The following is an 18,954-nucleotide window of genomic DNA, read 5'->3' as shown; positions in this document are numbered from 1 at the left end:
ATGGGAATATTGTTACAACAAAACCTAGCATGTTGTAGTGTTAACTGCAATGCCTTAAAGTGTTCATTTTTGCATTAAGGTTTTGGGGGTAATTTCCAATGAGCTTCCAGGTTAAATAAAATACAGTTTTGATTAGCTTGTTTAAAGAATAAACAACAAAACAGTCATGTTCTGTTTTAAGTAAGAGTATTTCTAAATTGGGACAGATGCATTGTGTTCCTCTTCAGCATCCTGGTTCCCTTATAGGATACATTAGAGTTTAAACACCTTTTCCGAGTTTGGTTAATAAAGTGATGGTTTTGATTTTTTCTTATTATTGCAGTGCTCAGCTGAGTGTGGGAATGGCACCCAGACCAGAGATGTTGTTTGCCTCATGAACCATATCAGCAGTTTACCTTTAGAAGGCTGTGGCAACGAGAAACCTATGGAAAGCAAGCCTTGTAACTTTGGGCCGTGCAATGAGAAAGTAGAGTGGTTTACAGGACCATGGGATCAGGTATGTCTGTCAGTCATATGGGAGCATGTATACAAATGTTTATGTGGTTGGCTTTTCATCAGGAGTAATACATAAATAAATACATGCAAACATTAGGAGTGTGGCGATTGCCTTTAAGAAATTTGAAGTTGTTATGTATTAAATAAATGTAACAAGAGATGTTGATTACTCAACACAAAAAATGAGGTCCTCGGTTGCCCTTGTTTACCCCATTATTCAGTATCAAACAATAACAATCTGGCAGTGTGATTTAATATAGAACTTGTCGTAATCAAACTAACGAAAACCCTTTTATATTTTATAGGTGATTCTTTGTTTTACCTTTCTTTTACCCTATTGTTATGAAATCATTTTGATTTCACTTTGCTTGTGTCCTCAGAAATGTGTCATCTCTGCAGTGAACTGTCAGATTTTAGTCCTGGGCAAAAATGTAATCATGGATTAAACTCGACAAAGAGATACAGTTTCCATAGTGGTTGAGTTGCTGCCAAGTGTCCAATATATTTGACATTGAGAAAATAGGCATTAAATAGGTGTGGACATATATCTAGGGCAGTAAAATGTTAAAAAACGGTCACATGTACGGTACATGACAAATTGGTTGCATTTGTCAATTTCATGACACATGTTCAGTGAGTGTACAGTCTCGATATGGCACTAAAAATGTCATCGCCCAGAAGGCGATAAGAATTTGCTTCCATTTGGTTTTTAAATAACTAAATTCACAAGTAAATAATAATAATAATAATAATAATAATAATAATAATAATAATAATAATAATAATAATAATAATCTGTATTTTGTATAATGCCTAAATGCAAGCATCTCAAAGCGCTGAACAATTTAGAACAATAGCACTAAAAACAACAAAGCAAAACAAAATACAACACATACCCAAGTATATAGTTAAAAATAGCACAGATTATAAAATAAAACATTGCACAATTACACTATGCCTGTACATAGAGAAGCATTTTTAGTTTTTTTTTTTTTTTTTTAAAGCTTCAGTGGTATTAACGTCCTTGATCACCTGTGGAAGATCATTCCAAAGCCTAGAAGCTTAGACTTTGGAATCCTTAACAGACTCGAATTCACAGAGCGAAGTTTACGAGTGTGAATGTACCTCGTTAACAAATCAGAGATGTCATTTGGAGACAAGTCTTTTAGAGCCTTCTAAGTTAGCAGTAAAATTTTAAAATCAATCCTGCTCTTGGCGGGCAAGCAATACAGAGAGGCAAGAACTGGTGTAATATGAGCAGCCGATTTGGAGCCAGTTAAAATGTGAGCAGCAGAGTTCTGAATGTATTGCAGCCCGCCAATAGCAGCCTTGGAATCACCAGCAAGCAGAGCATTACAATAATCGAGCCGGGAGGAAACAAAGCCATGCACCAGCAGACGGGTTATGTGCCGGAGATGACAAAAGGACATCTTAGTGAAATTGCAGATATGAGACTCAAAGGTTAGACTGGGGTCGAAAACCACACCCAGATTCCGAACTCCAGAACTAGATTTAACTTTGAGCCTGTCAATCACCATACTGAAACAATGAATGTCTTTCAGTTGTCGGGGAGAGCCAAGCAGCATTATTTCTGTTTTGTTGCCATTTAAAAGCATAAAATTTTGCTGCATCCATACTTTAAACTGGGACAAACAGTTATTAAGTACCAAGAGAGCCATGTTTGTATCAGGTGTAGTCTGAATATATAATTGTGTGTCGTTTGAGTAGAAGTGAAAACTCACACCGTGACGACGTAGAACCTGTCCAAGTGGCAGCATATAGATGTATTGCCATTTATTTATTACCTGAAAATAGTGGTAATGGTAATTACTTGGAAAATCTGAAAATCTGCACATCTCTAGTAAATATAAGTAAATTATGAAGAGAATGCATGTATACACATGCATGAACTCCCCTCCAGAAAGTACTTTTGTTCAAATTACATTTTAATTTCTGTTTCAGTTATCAAATTCTGGAGACTGTTTAACTCCCCCTCCCTACGGTGTCTCAGTACAGCTCTCAAACATGTTTGCTCTCGTGCACCATTAACCAGTCCCAATGTATCTAAAAAATACATTCTTATGCAACAACCAGAAGCTGCTCTCCCACTGTTTTCTATTTTGTTATAACTCAATTAATTAACGACACCTATTCTAACACCACCTCTTACTCTTACTGATGAAGCGATTCACAGGAACATCCAAGCCCTGCTCTCAAAAGGTTAACTCTTTCAGTGGACTGCAATGATTATTTTGACATACAGAAATAAATAAACAAATAAATAATATACTGTAGTATAACACCGTGTAACAATTTTTTTTTTTTTTTTTGTTCCTGGGTAGTAAGTGTTGTGGTGTGTTCCTCGATGATAATGAAACGTGGTCCTTTATTGACCCAGGACTTCCATTATTACCTGTAAACAAAAGTAAAGATAACTGTGATGTTTCATACCCAGTCCATGATGCTCTTTAAGTGTCCTTAGTGAGAATGATGCATTTCAGGGTTTAAGGGTTATGAAAAACTGTCCACGATAAACTAAAAGCTAGGCTAAACAGACAAGAAGAAATGTTTTACTTACCTGTAAAAATACAGTAATAATGAACAACCTTTATTGTTTTGTAGTGCTCAACTGAATGTGGCAATGGCACTAAAAGCAGGAGTGTGGTCTGCCTCAAAAGTTCGAACAGCAGCTTCATAGTGGTCGAACCCTCCGAATGCAGTCATCTTGAGAAGCCACCTATAGAAAATAACTGTTACCTGAAGAGGTGTGGTGCAAAGTGGTTCACCACAGAATGGAGCACGGTGAGTGAAACCATTGGATTGCAAATATAAAACAAGGACTTGATTCATTGTCTTTGTTGGTGCTAGTATCATTTCTAATTTAATATGAATGCTAATATCCTTCTTTAGCAAACTCTGTACCCACAATCAGTTTGTGTGCTTGAATTAGTGCTATTAACACACTTTCTTATTAGCGCTTTGTGAATGTAATTAGGAGAAATCCTGTGTTAATTACAGAATCCATGTAATCCACAAAGTGTAAGATACTTGTTAACACCTTCTTAATGGAGTGTTATTAAAACCAGGAGGATCCAGCTTTTAAAAAAAGAGATATTAACCCCATTTTTATACATTGAAGCAGTTGGAAGATGTCTACCATTCTTTTGTTACATACTGTGCATAATAATAATATACAGCCATTTACATACAAAATGTAAAATATTAATTGAAAAAAAAAAACCTTTGGCATGTATTACCACATGATAACTGTAGTTTATATATTAAAAATAATTATCATTGTATAAGTTTTTTAGTGCCCTTCCAGACAGTTTTGTATTGGTCCAGAGGCATTTTAATTTTCTAAAAAATAAATTCATTATTATTATGATAATTCTAATTAATATGTAAACTATAGAGACAGAGTAATTGTTGTATAGTTGAGGTGTAGTTTTCAAAGGTTTTGTCTTGTTCCAGCTTTCATCCTCTCCTTGTTTTAATATACAGCAGAGATGGGAATCTATTTCTAACATAGAAAATAGTGGTCCCCAAATCTATTTAAAATACAAATAGAAAATAGCTTGCCAGAAAACAGTAAATATAATTTTGCAAATACTATTTTTAATGTCAACATTTACCAAATAAGGTGGTAAATGTCCGAAGTTATGAAGAAACAGATTGCTTTTCAGACATTTACCAGTTAACCACTTGATTTATGGAAGCATCTTGGTAACTGCAAGTATATCATCGAAGAATATATTTATAGTATATAAAATAGTCATTAATGTCTAACAAAGAATTTATTTCTGCATACACATACACATTCTGCATACACATTTTCCATTAACAAAATAATCATGAATGAGATTACAGTGAACATTTGCATATAAAACAATTTACAATGGTGTTGAAGGATATTGTAATCCAGATACATAGCAGTGTGATAAAAAAAAAAAAAAAGCAAATTAAATCATTTAGGACCTCAATTTTTTCAACAAAAAATCAGACTTTGGTTATGACACAAAACGTCACAAGTACAGACAGTGAATAGATATATTTACTAACTTATTGCAGCATGGCAGACTCTTGTATTGTGGCACATGGAGTTACACAGGACTCCTGAAGCCTTTCAATGAGCAAAAAACGAGACATTCGTTCATTAGCCAAAAGCACTTGGTTATTCTTGAGATTTACTGATAAATGTCCTAAGTAAAGAATTATCATGTTTATTTTATAAATTTACTAGTAAATCTTAAGATTTGCAAATATTCAGACTTTTACTGTAACATATACACCAATTTTGTACTTTTATTCCTTCATAACAGTGAACTGAAAATGTCAGTACTGTCTCACTCAACAAGCCTGTCAGAAACATACTTCCCCTGCCACATCTGTAAATTCAAAATTAGACCTATCAGTATGATGAAAAAGTTGATGATCATGATGTATATCGACAGCATGTACACATTAGTGTAAAGTAAGAATTAGCAATTACATTTTAGTCACAATTTGATAAGCTATTCTCCTGATACTGTATATTCAAAAATGTTAGTGACACACAGTCAGATACCCTCATATAGCCCCAGAATCTGATATTCTCAATAATTTAACCTAAATAATGTTAATACCAAGTGCTATGAGGACATCTTAATGGAAACATGTAATAACTAATTACATTTAGCCAACCTTGGGAAAAACAAAAAACAAAACAGAGATGACAAATACAATGCTGCAGTTACATCTGCTGTAAACCCAGATAGCCATGATTACATAAGTACAATCAGAACATTCTAAAAAAAAAGTATTTGCAATAGAAATAGTCTCTGAAAATGATATTTGAAATAAAAATAGAAAATACTGTTTCTATTTTAAATGGTATTTGGTAAATAATAAAATATTTCCATGCCCATCCCTGATATACAGGTAGTTTAACTAAAAAATATAATTGTAGTGTGAAATTGAATCACTTTAACTAAAGTAGGGATATTTGAATGCTGATATCTCAGCCAGAGTCCCACTAGCATGCCAAATAGGGTGTTATTAACGCAAATTAGTTATTCATCAAAGTTAATAACACACCTCTAGTCTTAACTCCAGTTTTACCACTGGTTCATAAATCAGGCCCAAAGGGTTTGAAATATAGCACAGGCTCAACTTTTTACCAGACCATCCTTAGGGGCATTTCAGGGGGTATCTTATGTTTAATAAAGACTATAAATGTTTTGGTTTTTACTTCCGTAAAAAGATGGTAGGTTGTAATCAGTTTGGACAAGGCTGATAAGATCACACAATTGGGATTATAAAAATAATAAAACACATGTCATATGATGAAATATGGAAGTTTAGGTTTCACATGCTAAATGTGTGAGATCAAATATTCTGCTATGGTTCTGATGTAAAAAGAAAGTATTGCTCCAGAGTTGTACAGCAGCCTCAGAGCAAACTCAGAAAGATGGCTGATAATGGGTATGTGTGTAATCAAAGCATACTTTTTTTCATATTAAGTCGGACGTGTGGTAAGGAACAAATGGGCTTCAGTGCATATGGTTTATAACCACTGGTATAATCTGTAGTTAGGCAGTAAAACACGTGTGAAGATTTTGTTTCAAATAAAGGTTTTAATTTGCAGCAACTGTTCTTGAATACATTTAAAAAAAAAAAAAAATCCACATTTATGATATTGCTGTTAAGTTGTTGCTTGTAGCTGCAACCAGAGGCTAAACTTAAATAACACATCTGCTTCCTTTTAGCTGCAAAATAACAGATTTCATCTGTTATGTTGTAATGGTGGTAAAATATCTGCACCAGAGTAATGCTGTTGATATCCTTTGTTCAAAAAGGTAGAGGCCACATGGTCAATTGTGCTTTAAGCTAAGGCTTTGCTTGATGTTACACACTTTAAGAAAAAAGAATATGAATGCATCAAGTGAGTGTTCTCAAAGAAGCTGTATAATCTCTTGTTTGAATAGGACACGCACCGTTGCATATTCATAAAGGCTACATGTGACAGGATAGCCAAAGTAAGGAGACTTAGAGACAGCAGTTGCAGCAAATAAAATACTATTAAAATTACCAAACAAAAAGGCACAATGGCCAAATAAACAACAGAACAAACAAAACACTGTTAACAATAAATTCTAAACACAAAATACACTCTCACACAGGTACTCACTCTCTCACACAAGTCTTCTCACTCTCACAAACACTCACCAACTAACACTCCCAACCACTCCCTTTTATCCAGATGCTGCAGCTAATTGGGCAATTCGCACCACATCAGCTGCAGCACCTTTCACACATTCCTCACACAAACTCATTCACTCCGATCTACACAGCAGACTCACATCCACTCTAAACACCACATAAACACACAGACAGTCTTACATCCTGTCACACCCCCCCCCCCCCCCCCCCCCCCCCCCCCCCCCCCCCCCCCCCATATGTGCAGCACAACATGGCCTAAATGGCCACCTCCCCCCCTAAATACCCAAAGTTTCTTCTCAAAGTCCAGGGAGAAAAACAGAGGCTTCACTTGGCCCAACTCAGCGACATCCCCGGGTGACGGCAGACAGGTGGCATCCCCGGGCGACGGCAGGCAGGTGGCATCCCCGGGCGACGGCAGGCAGGTGGCATCCCCGGGCAACGGCAGGCAGGTGGCATCCCCGGGCGACGGCAGGCAGGTAGCATCCCCAGGCGACGGCAGGCAGGTGGCATCTCCGGGCGACGGCAGCAGCAGACCCTTGGGAGGCGAACTTGGGAGGGGAACCCCTGGCCATAAAAGCAGTAGCTCCACTTCTCCCTCGTACCCTGTAACCGGTGGCTCCCCAGGCACTGCGGAACAGAAGGCAACCCAAGACAATGCAGAGCAGCAGGCAACCCCAGGCGAAGCAGGACCTTCAGCAACCCTAGGAGACAAAAAGGAGACACCAGCAGCCCCAAGCGATGCGGAGCAGCAGGCAGCCCCAGGCGATCCAAATGTGGCATCTCTGAGTGGAGCGGGTGCGGCATCCCCGGGCGGTGCAAGGCAGGCATCCCCAGGCAGTGCGGGTGTGGCCAACAGCACAGGAACCTCTGGCCAGGGTGGCAGAGGCCAGAGCTCCTCCTCACTGTCGGCCAGTGGAGGCAATTCCAGCTCCTCTGGTGGTGGAGGGGGTATAAAGACTTGTTTTCCTCTAGCAGCAGGGCTGGGGCTGAGGTTGAGGTTGCTGCCGGCTCCTCCAACAGCAGGGCTGGTGGTGCTGCCGGTTCCTCCGACAGTAGGGGTAGGGCAGGTGGCATTGCCGGCTCCTCCAACAGCAGGGCTGGTGGTCAGCGTCTCCACAGGGTTCCCTTCAGCAGTAAATAAAGGGGCTGCTGTGCAGCACCAGCTTCATGCCCTCATCCTCCCCAGAAACAATCTGGGGGTTGGGCCTCCTGCTCCTCCCCCTCCAGCTCACAGGACTGTAGCTCCCCCCCTTCCAGCTCTTGGGACCACAGCAATGGCTTCTCCCCTTCCAGCTCTTGGGGCTGCTCCATTTAATTTTTTTTTTTTTTTTAAAGAAAATAAAAATCCCTGTATCCCGCTCTGAGTCTCCAGGGGGCTCTATCCTGCTTCTGACACCACTTGTGACAGGATAGGCAAAGTGAGGAGTCTTGGAGACAGAAGGTGCAGCAAATAAAATACTTTTAATTAAATAAAAATTACCAAACAAAAAGGCACAATGGCCAAATAAACAGAACAAACACAAAACACTGTTAACAATAAATTCTAAACACAAAATACACTCTCACACAGGTCTTCTCACTCTTACAAACACTCACCAACCAACACTTCCATTTATACAGGTGCTGCAGTTAATTGGGCAATTCGCACCTCATCAGCTGCAGCACCTTTCATACATTCCTCACACAAACGCATTCACTCAGATCCACACAGCAGACTCACACCCACTCTAAACACCACATAAACACACTTAAACACTGCACCCCATCACACTACATAATATTCTATAACTGTGCATAATCCTTCGTAATTACTTTGTAAACCAACATAACATTTATTACAAACTTTACGTACTGTAATTGAAAATTCAGCATTTCTAAAAGCCATTCAAACTTTTATTGAAATGAAATGTTGAAATGAAGTGTTTTTTGTTCTTCAGAAATTCTTCGTTTTTTGTTGAGTATAAAGTGAATGTCCTAGAATATGCAAATGTTTTTTTTTATTATTCTAAAGTCCCTGTATATTTTCAGATGCAGTTCTTAAACAAATCAATGAGTATTTCAAATATATAAACATCTGTATATTTTAATCCAACCAGTTATTTCCTTTAGTGGTGTCATTGATACTCTTATTGATATTACTAAATACAATAAAAAAAATAAGGTCAGAAGTCTTTCAGCAGTGTAGACTTGAATGCAGGTCTTGGAAAGAGAACTCAAAACTGCAGACCAGTAACTAATCTTGTTTGCTGTAAGCAAACTAATTTCAATTACTTGGAAAGTAGGATTTTATAGTGTGTGGTAAATGAAATGTGTATTCTGATTTTTAAAAACATTTTTTAAAGGAAATCACATACTGTATACAAATCAGGCGTTATAATATAAGAAACTTTGATCTACATTTTGTCCCTAGTGTTCAAAACCATGTGAAGGTGGCTACAGGGTGCGAGAAGTCCGGTGTCTTGCAGACGACATGACGCAGAGTGACAGCTGTGACCCATTCCTGATGCCAGAAGACAGAGAAGAATGCAACTTTCATCAATGCATCCCTGAAATAGGTAGGGCTCCTTAACTAATAATTGAAGACCTATCAACATGAATTCTGTATTTAGTAAACCATACTGGTATAGTTAGAAAATTGTTAAATTATACTTAAAAGCCTTCATTTGCTTTCAATTCCTGTTCTCCTGTGTACTTGGGCTAGATTGGCTGGATTGCCACACAGCAAGCTAAAGTATGGGGCTGCAGATCATGTAACACAAACAGTTCAGACAGTGCCTCTGTAAGGGTTAATATTTAGGAACATAATCATGGTAACCTAAATACATTCTAAGCAGCATTCTTCCAAATCAATAGAATTAAGTAAAAATAAAGGCATATCCTAATATAAGTTAACATATGTTTCCTTCCTAGATGAAAACTGCAGAGATATGTACTTCAACTGCAATGTGGTGGTTCAAGCAAGACTTTGTGTTTACTCCTACTATAAAACAGCATGCTGTGCCTCTTGTACAAAAGCCAGAAGGAGAGGTGTAAGTCGAAGGAGATAACTGACATGAGAGCATTCAATATGTCTTACAATTTACTGAAGTACATTCAAGTACAATCAAGGTTAATACCATGAACACAATGTATGTGCATTAAGCTTTTTTGTAACACGACATAAATGTTAGTTGGTCCTGCATATGATTTTGCACAAATTAAAGAATTGATTTTAATATTATCTGAAGTGCACATTTCTTTGATTTCTAACATTAAACTGCTGAAAAGCTATCCTGTATTACCTACATACAGTAAAATGTAAAATTAATATGTGCATATTTTAACTGACCTATATTATATTGAATAAAATGTTAATGTTGCTTCACATATAAAAATGTCAAAAAAATATCAAATGTGTTATTGTTATTTGATGAGCATTTTGTTTCCCCACAAGAACGTCTAGTCTTGTTTTGAAACACACAAATGTACCCCAAAGCCTCAATACAGGCTTTAGAAACGCAGTGTGAGTTATGCATGAATATAACCCCATTTTACAAAAGTTAAACACACAACAAACATAGAATATCAACTTATTTTGTCAGTCTACTATTTTATTGTTCTGGGCTATTTACACACTTTTAAAAAATGGAAATATCAAGTTGTACCATCTACTTATTTCAAATTACAATTTAAAAATGTAAAAAAAATCCCATACATTATATATATATATAGATTTCAGAACAACTGGAATGCTACAAGGCTGAGCTGAGAGGTTGTAACCCCAGTAACAAGTAGCTAGGGCTAAGAAATTGAGGGAGAAACTCACCTCTATGCCTTTGTTGTAAGGGTCGACTGAGAAGCCACCCTCAACACTCTAGTCCCAAAACCAGAGTTTTGAGTATCCACAACATTGTCTGTAGAACATAGTGAAGGTATGGGGAGTAGCCCACACCGCTGCATTGCTAAAATCCTTAGCCCACAAAGTTACCGTGCCACCTCCTGGTGAAATGGAAGTGAGTTTAGACTGGGCTTGACCATGTGATTTAGTCCCATAGCAAAAAAAAATAGTTGCTCAGACTGCATCAAACTTTTTGTCCTGCCAACATAATACACCAGGGTTTGAACTGGGCAGAACATATGGAACTGTCTCTCTCTGTCAGACTGGAAAGGAGGTGGATGGAAAGCCTTCAATTCGTCTGGTTGACATGAAATGCCAAGATCGACTTTGGCAAAAAGGCAGGTTTAGTATGGAGTGAGCGTAACCTTTGTCCTGGCCTCTTAATTAAAAATTAAGCATGCTTTTGCAATGGAGAATGCCTGCATCTCACTCATCCACTTTGTGGAGGTGATAGCAAGCAAGAAAGCTACTTTGAGCGATAGATATTTGAGCTCAGCTGAATGCATGGGTTCAAATGGAGACTTCATGAGTGTACTGAGCTCCATGTTTAACCCCCAGCGAGGAACAATGTCCTTCATAGGCGTTCGAAGTTGCCAAACCCCTTTCAAAAGTTGCCCCGGCAAGTCAGTTTTGACATGGCAAGCCAAAATGGCTGCCAGATAGACCTTTAATGTGGAGGAGGATTTCTCCTCCCATCAAAAAGGTCCTGCAAAAATTGCAGTATGACTGCCATGGGACAGGTCATGGGGTTGAACCCATGAGTCAGGGACCATGTCTGAAAAACACCTACTGGGAATGCATTCTAAATACCCCTTATCTCCATTTGTGACCCCTGGTCTTTGTTTCCTTTTTCAAGTCGAAAAAGTCTTGGGTCAACATTGTCAATACCTTTTAGAATTTTCAATGCTTGAATTAGATCACTGTGTAGTCTTCTTTATTCAAGACTGAATAGATTTAGTTGTTATAACACGTCTGCATATGACATGCCTTTTAAACCCGGAATAATTCTGATCGCTCTTCTTTGCACTCTTTCTAGAGCAGCAATATCCTTTTTGTAGCGAGGTGACCAGAACTGGGCAAAATATTGTAGATGAGGTCTTACTAATGCATTGTACAATTTTAACATTACTTCCCTTGATTTAAATTCAACACTTTGCACTGTATATCCGGCCTTTTTTATAGCTTCACCACATTGTCTAGATGAAGACATTTCTGAGTCAACATAAACTCCAAGATCTTTTTAATTGATTAATTGATTTCCTTTTCAATTTGAGTACCTCCCATATAATATTTATAATGCACATTTCTATTGCCTGTGTGCAGTACCTTACACTTTTCTCTATTAAATGTAATTTGCCATGTGTCTTCCCAGTTCTAAATGCTGTCTAGATAACTTTAAATGTCTTTTGCTGCTAAGTCATTAATGTAGATTAGGAATTTCTACGCACGACTGAAAGGTTGTTGCTATCTACAGGGCATTTGTCTCCCTGGCCCTAACAAGCGGTATTTATTGGCAACACGCCATAATACAGGAACACATGATCACTGCATTTTATCTGGTAATAACCCTTCTCCTCCCTTGTTTACAACTCACTCTGTATGTAAGCGACCCTCAATCAATTAACTTTAGTTTAGCCACAACTTAGTATGCACATTCATTACCATTCTCGTCAGTACACTCCATAACCTAACAGTGAATATTATATTAGTTTTCGATTATTATTGAACTTCTCCAAATAATTACTCCTCTCTGGACCCTGGTCCACTTCTGACACGGAAAATCATTTGAATGTAGTGTGACGTTCTCTCTATTATCTGTGGTTTTTTTTTTTTTGTGCTCTGCATTGTGTTATTACTGTCATATTGGGTGAAGGGCCAATAGAATGTGTGAGTTTCCACACACCCTCATTTGCATATAAGAAGGCGTGGCTGAGGGAATGACAAAGGGGCTGTGCCCGCAGGTTTGGGTCTCTCTTGTTCCTGGAAGTAGTGTTACTGTCAGAGCTGTGGACTCCGAACCTGCCAGCAAGAGCGGCATCAATAAAAGAGCTTCAATTTCCCGAGAGCGTCTCCGCTGTTTGTTCTTCTGCCTTGCCGACATGCTACAGTGTTTTATGAGTGCCCACAAAAAGTGAGGTGTAGCCCCCCTCCCCCCTTAGCCTAGTGATGTGCATTTGAGATTTTTGGAATCGATTTCGAACCAGGTATCTGTCACTGTCAAAGTGAGACTAGTTTGACTTTTCATCCCTTCATATAAAAAACGGAATTATTCTCCAGGGAAATAAATATAATGAAAAAACTAAGCAGAAAACGTGTTAATGCTGGAATAAATATTGTGTGAACAGAAATGTATGTTTTTACTAATCAGTTTTATTAAAAACATAAAAGTCCCGCTGGAACCGGATTCCTGATATCTTTATCTGATTCGTCGGTTCCCAAGCAGGAACCGGGTACCTAGTTTTAAAGGAACCGGTTTGCACATCTCTACCTTAGCCCCCCCATCAAGCAAAGTCTACTGCCGCCACTGATTAACATGCGTTCATTATTTCAGTTGCATGTTTGCTGCACAGTCATTTTTCAAAAACAAAGGCGGTGCGAGTGAGTAATAAAATTGTATACAATAAGAAAGGAAATTAGCTGTCCATTTTAATTTCATAGTTTTAATACAATTAAGATGAACAGCATGCAGTTTGTTTTAATAGCATTACAGTGATAAACATATTTGCTTTGTATTATTAAAATATAGGACCACAGGGCAGTCATATGACTGCCCTGTGGTCCCACCAAGATTTGGACAGTGCCTTATCTGGCCCGCCAGTGAATGTAATTGAATACCACCGACATAAAGTATAGTCATGCAGTAGTATTCTATAATGAGATCTGTGATGTAGTGGTCTTAAGAAAGCAGATCACTTGGAACCATCTGTTGAACACATGTTGCATTCACTGAAAACTATTTCTAGAATGATTGTTTTTGCTTATGATTAAAAATTGGACATTTGTTTGGGTAAACTACATTTTATACAAGCTTTATTTAAATTTCAGAGGTGCAGATGAATGTTTGTTTTCTTAACATTTGTTATTAAAAATGTGTTGATTATACAAATACAGAAAAATTACATTTCTTTAGCAGTTGACTCAATACTTGGTTCCTAACACCAATGTATAAATCTAGTAACACAAAATGAATGATGCACTTTTACACAGATGCTTGCATAATGTAAGATTTTTTTTTTTTTTTTTTTTTTCCAGAGACTGCTTTAGGAGTGAAAACAAACCATAATTAAAGTAGATTTAATAATAATCTTTGCCTTATTCTCTATTTTAAATGCTGTGAAATGTAAGTTGTCTGGCTCCTTGGAAAATCATGCAATCATTTGGGGTGTGTTCAATAGCTGAGCGCTTGCTCGTGGTGCCCTGTAACACATGTTAGCATATATATATATATATATATATATATTATGTATTGATTGGTCTGTTATGAGCGAGCAGTTTCACAATAGCAGGTAAGATATCGCTGTGTATTAAAACAGTTGCTTTAAGCAAGTTTTACAATTTTTGTAAAAACACACATAATTTTAAGCAACGAAATTCACAATTTGTATATGTGTGGTATATATTATATATATATATATATATATATATATATATATATATATATATATATATATACACACACACACATGCTCAAATTTGTTGGTACCCCTCCACAAAAAATGAAAAATGCACAATTTTCTCTGAAATACCTTGAAACTAACAAAAGTAATTGGCATCCACCATTGTTTATTTCATATTTAATAGAAATCAGACTTTGCTTTTGATTTTTTATTCAACATAATATTGTAAATAATAAAATAAATGAAAATGGCATGGACAAAAATGATGGGACCGCTAACCTAATATTTTGTTGCACAACCTTTAGAGGCAATCACTGCAATCAAATGTTTTCTGTAGCTCTCAATGAGATTTCTGCACCTGTCAACAGGTAGTTTGGCCCACTCTTCCTGAGCAAACTGCTCCAGCTGTCTCAGCTTTGATGGGTGTCTTCTCCACACTGCACGTTTCAGCCCTTTCCATAGATGTTCGATAGGATTCAGATCAAGACTCACAGAAGGCCACTTCAGAATAGCCCAATGTTTTGTTCTTATCCATTCTTGGGTGCTTTTAGCTGTGTGTTTTTCGTCATTGTCCTGTTGGAGGACCCATGACCTGCGACTGAGACAGAGCTTTCTGACACTGGGTAGTACGTGTCGCTCCAGAATGCCTTGGTAGTCTTGAGATTTCATTGTGCCCTGCACAGATTCAAGGCACCCTGTGCCAGGCGCAGCAAAGCAGCCCCAAAACATAACCGAGCCTCCTCCATATTTCACTGTAGGTATGGTGTTTTTTTCTTTGAAAGCTTCATTTTTTCGTCTGTGAACATAGAGCTGATGTGACTTGCCCAAAAGCTCCAGTTTTGACTCATCTGTCCAAAGGACATTCTCACGGAAGGATTGTGGCTTGTAAGTATGCATTTTAGCAAATTCCAGTCTGCCTTTTTTATGTTTTTCTTTCAAAAGTGGAGTCCTCCTGTGTCTTCTTCCATGGAGCCCACTTTCACTCAAAGAATGACGGATGGTGTGATAAAAAATTGACGTACTTTCACCTTGGAGTTTCGATTGTATCTCTTTGGCAGTTATCCTTGGTACTTTTTTTACCATTCGAACTATCCTTCTGTTCAATCTGGGGTCAATTTTCCTCTTGCGGCCGTGCCCAGGGAGGTTGCTTACAGTTCCATGGACCTTACACCTCTTAATAATATTTGCAACTGTTGTCACAGGAACATCAAGCTGCTTGGAGATGGTCTTGTAGCCTTTACCTTTACCATGATTGTCTATTATTTTCTTTCTGATCTCCTCAGACAACTCTCTCCTTTGCTTTCTCTGGTCCATGTTCAGTGTGGTGCACACAATGATACCAAATAGCACAGTGACTACTTTTCTCCATTTAAATAGGCTGAATTACTGATTACAAGATTGGAGACATGTGTGATACTAATTAAAGAAACTAATTAGTTTGAAATATCACTATAATCCAATTATTTATTATCTTTTCTAAGGGGTACCAACAAATGTGTCCAGGCCATTTTAGAATATCTTTGTAGAATAAACAATAATTCATCTCTTTTCACAGCTTCTTTGCTTTATTCTATGACATACCAAAGGCATGCAAGTATACATGATAAATTAGCTTTTAATTTCATCACTTTTCAGGAGGAATTAAGTATTATTTCAATGATCTGTAAGGGTAACAACAAATTTGAGCATGTATATATATATATATATATATATATATATATATATATATATATATATATAATATATATATATATAATATTATAAATTATAAATAGCAGTAGTTGTAATTACATTTAAAAAATACATTTATATCCTATATATCATATATGATATATTATATCATTATATATATTATATATAATATATATATATATATATATGTGATATTTAATGAATTTGATGACGTAAACTTTGTATTTAATGAAAGTGAACTGACACTTGTCTTGATTAGTCTTGAGTCAGATTTGACACCATAGTCAGTTTTAAAAAGCTAAAATGACAACAAAAATATTATTTGTCAGTCATGTGTTGGTCATACAAATCCATATTTGAAAAAATCAATTTGCAGCCACCGCATTGATAATGAAACAGTTCATATCAGCATCCACATCTCAAGGTAAAACATTTTCACCTGTATCTTGAAGCTGATTCTCCGATTTAACTCTGTAAAGATGCACGTCACATTATTGCAGTGATCGCTCAGGCTGGTACAGGGTGGGTGAAGCAGGCGTCTGGCGATTCTGCTTCTATGAAGAATGCTGCACATGAACTTTGCAGTTTTTAACTTGTATAATTGAGTACAAAATCAGTGAAAGCATAATCTTTCTGCATTATTTAGAAGTATAAATACTCTGGTATAAGTAAATAAAAATCACAATACTCACACTTTGACAGTTTTTGCTTTATTTCCCTTTTAAAAAACACCCAATTCAGAAATATCTCAAGCATCATTAACAATGTAATCAGAATATTAGAGTAAAAAAATACACATTTAAGTGTGTAGTAATTGATGAAGACATAGCATGTAATTTGTAAGTTGAGTTTATTCATCATGTGACATCACTAACATGGCGTCTGCACCAACGAAGAAAAAAATGCAATGTTTGAGTAAAAGACAGAGCTAAAAAAAATCTGATTATCTATATGAGGATGGTGGATACTATTCTTGAAGTTTTGTTGTAATTCGCTTGATCATATATGAGTCAACGCCATTAAATATCATAATGCCAGTTGTAAACATGTACAGAATAAGAAAGCAAATAAGACGGCCATGATGGCAAAGCACTGCATTCTTCTGTGTTGAAAAAGTTTTTCAACACTACTAACAGTTTTTGGCCTGTGCCTTGGCTTAATCAACAAGCTTATAAATAGATCTGGTTAATGTTCTGGAATCGGTGTAAACAACCCAATCACACAGCATGCCACACAGACAACAGTCTGAATTAAATATCTGGGAAATGCTTATATTAAAATTAATTTAAGTATGAATTTCCTTGATAGTAATATCTATTAATTTACTTGAAACTTATCTTAACTAGCAACATTAGATTTATGTTCAGATGCCATATTTAATTATAAATAGATTGATAAAGTGGGGGAAAATGGCATTTGATATTCCCAAGTATGGAAAAATTAGTAACCCGTAAAGATGGTTACAACTGAAGGCAGTCCAGTCACCAGTGTTTTATACAGTAGTATAAAGCAATTGTATGCAGGCCACCAGTTAAGCATGCAGTCTATAACAACTGACAGAGCTGCATAGGATCCCAGACAGGTAGATAAAAGGCAAATGCACTTAATAAAAATGATATGCTATACAGTAGCTCTCAGGCTTTGACTGGGCCACTCCAGGACATTGACGTTTTTGTTTTTAAGTCACTCCAGTGTGGCTTTGGCTGTATGTTTGGGGTCATTGTCCTGCTGGAAGATGACTATTCTCCCAAGTCCCCGGTCTCTTGTAAACTTCAACAGGTTTTCTCTGTACTTTGCAGCATCCATTTTGCCCTCTATCTTCACAAGCTTTCCAGGCCGATGCAGAGAAGCGTCTCCATAGCATGATGCTCCCACCACGCTTCACGGTAGGGGTGGTGTTCTCAGGATGATGTGCGGTGCTTGGCTTGCGCCAAACATAGTGTTTTGCGTTGAGCTCTTTTTTGGTCTCATCAGACCATAGAATCTTCTTCCACTTGGTCTCACAGTCTCCCATATGCCTTCTGGCAAACTCTAACCAAGATTTGATGAAAGTTTTTTTCAACAAAGGCTTTCTTTTAGCCACTCTCCCAAAAAGGCGAGTTTTGTGAAGCACCCGGGCTATTGTTGCCATATGCAGTGTCTCCCAGTTCAGCCGTGGAAGACTCTTGCTGGCCTCGCTGACTAGTGCCCTTCTCGCACGAATATTCAGTTTTTTAGAATGGCCTGTTCTAGACAGATTCACAGTTGTGTCACGGGAATGTTCTTATATCCTACCCAATTGGTGCTTTTGAAGAACCTTATTCCGGATTTGCTTTGAATGTTCCTTCGTCTTCATGATGTAGTTTTTGTTAGAAAGTGTACCAACCAACTATGGGACCTCCCAGAGACAGGTGTATTTAACCTGAAATCATGTGAAACACCTTAATTGCACACAGGTGGACTCCATTCAGCTAATTATGTGACTTCTAAAGACAATTGGTTGCACCAGAGCTTATTTAGGTGTGTCATAGCAAAGGGGGTGAATACTTATGCAATCATTTATTTTCTGTTTTATATTTGTAATTAATTTAGAACAATTTGTAGATTTTATTTTTCACTTTGACATTATGGACTTTTTTTGTCCAAGTCCAAGGGGGGTGAATACTTTTGAGAGCCACTGTAGATGATCTATCTATCTCTAAATCATAGGATGATTCAGAATCAAAGGCAGAGACACAGTAAATGTCTTGTTTAAATTTAAAGTACATTGTTAACATATTTGTGTTGGAATATTGTTTCAAAATTCTATAAATGCAACAAAAATAATATATTAAAAGGGTTAATGGCTGAAGGTTTCTCACTGATAATTTACCCCTTGTCAGTCAAAACACCTTAGTGGGAACGCTGGTTTGTATATAAACATTGTTTATAACAAATTATTCAAAATTCACAGGTAACCATGTGTAAAAACATTTACATATCTCATCTAGGTATACCACAGCAATTGTAGAGCCCATACCCAACTTAAGCTTTTTAAAAATCCACAAGGTTTTTATTTAGGATCCTCCAAGAATCAGATAAACGTGCTACATA

The 18,954-nt window shown here is 37.2% G+C and overlaps 1 protein-coding gene across 2 annotated transcripts in view; it reads left to right on the top strand.

Annotated features, from left to right (window-relative positions):
* LOC121323357 (thrombospondin type-1 domain-containing protein 4-like) overlaps nucleotides 1-10,019 on the top strand; it is a 71,766-nt gene extending 61,747 nt beyond the window's left edge. For both annotated transcript variants that reach the window (XM_041264387.1, XM_041264378.1), the window contains exons 9-12: nucleotides 323-496; nucleotides 3,118-3,297; nucleotides 9,107-9,251; nucleotides 9,607-10,019. In XM_041264387.1, the coding sequence (XP_041120321.1) occupies nucleotides 323-496; nucleotides 3,118-3,297; nucleotides 9,107-9,251; nucleotides 9,607-9,743 (636 nt within the window). In that variant the 3' untranslated portion in view covers nucleotides 9,744-10,019. The remainder of the gene's footprint in view (nucleotides 1-322; nucleotides 497-3,117; nucleotides 3,298-9,106; nucleotides 9,252-9,606) is intronic.
* The last annotated feature ends 8,935 nt before the right edge of the window (nucleotides 10,020-18,954 follow it).

This window comes from Polyodon spathula, chromosome 1 (genome assembly GCF_017654505.1).
Source record: "Polyodon spathula isolate WHYD16114869_AA chromosome 1, ASM1765450v1, whole genome shotgun sequence".
NCBI classification, from domain to species: domain Eukaryota; kingdom Metazoa; phylum Chordata; class Actinopteri; order Acipenseriformes; family Polyodontidae; genus Polyodon; species Polyodon spathula.
The sequence above is the reverse complement of the archived record's forward strand: the minus strand, read 5'-3'. Positions and strand labels throughout refer to the sequence as shown.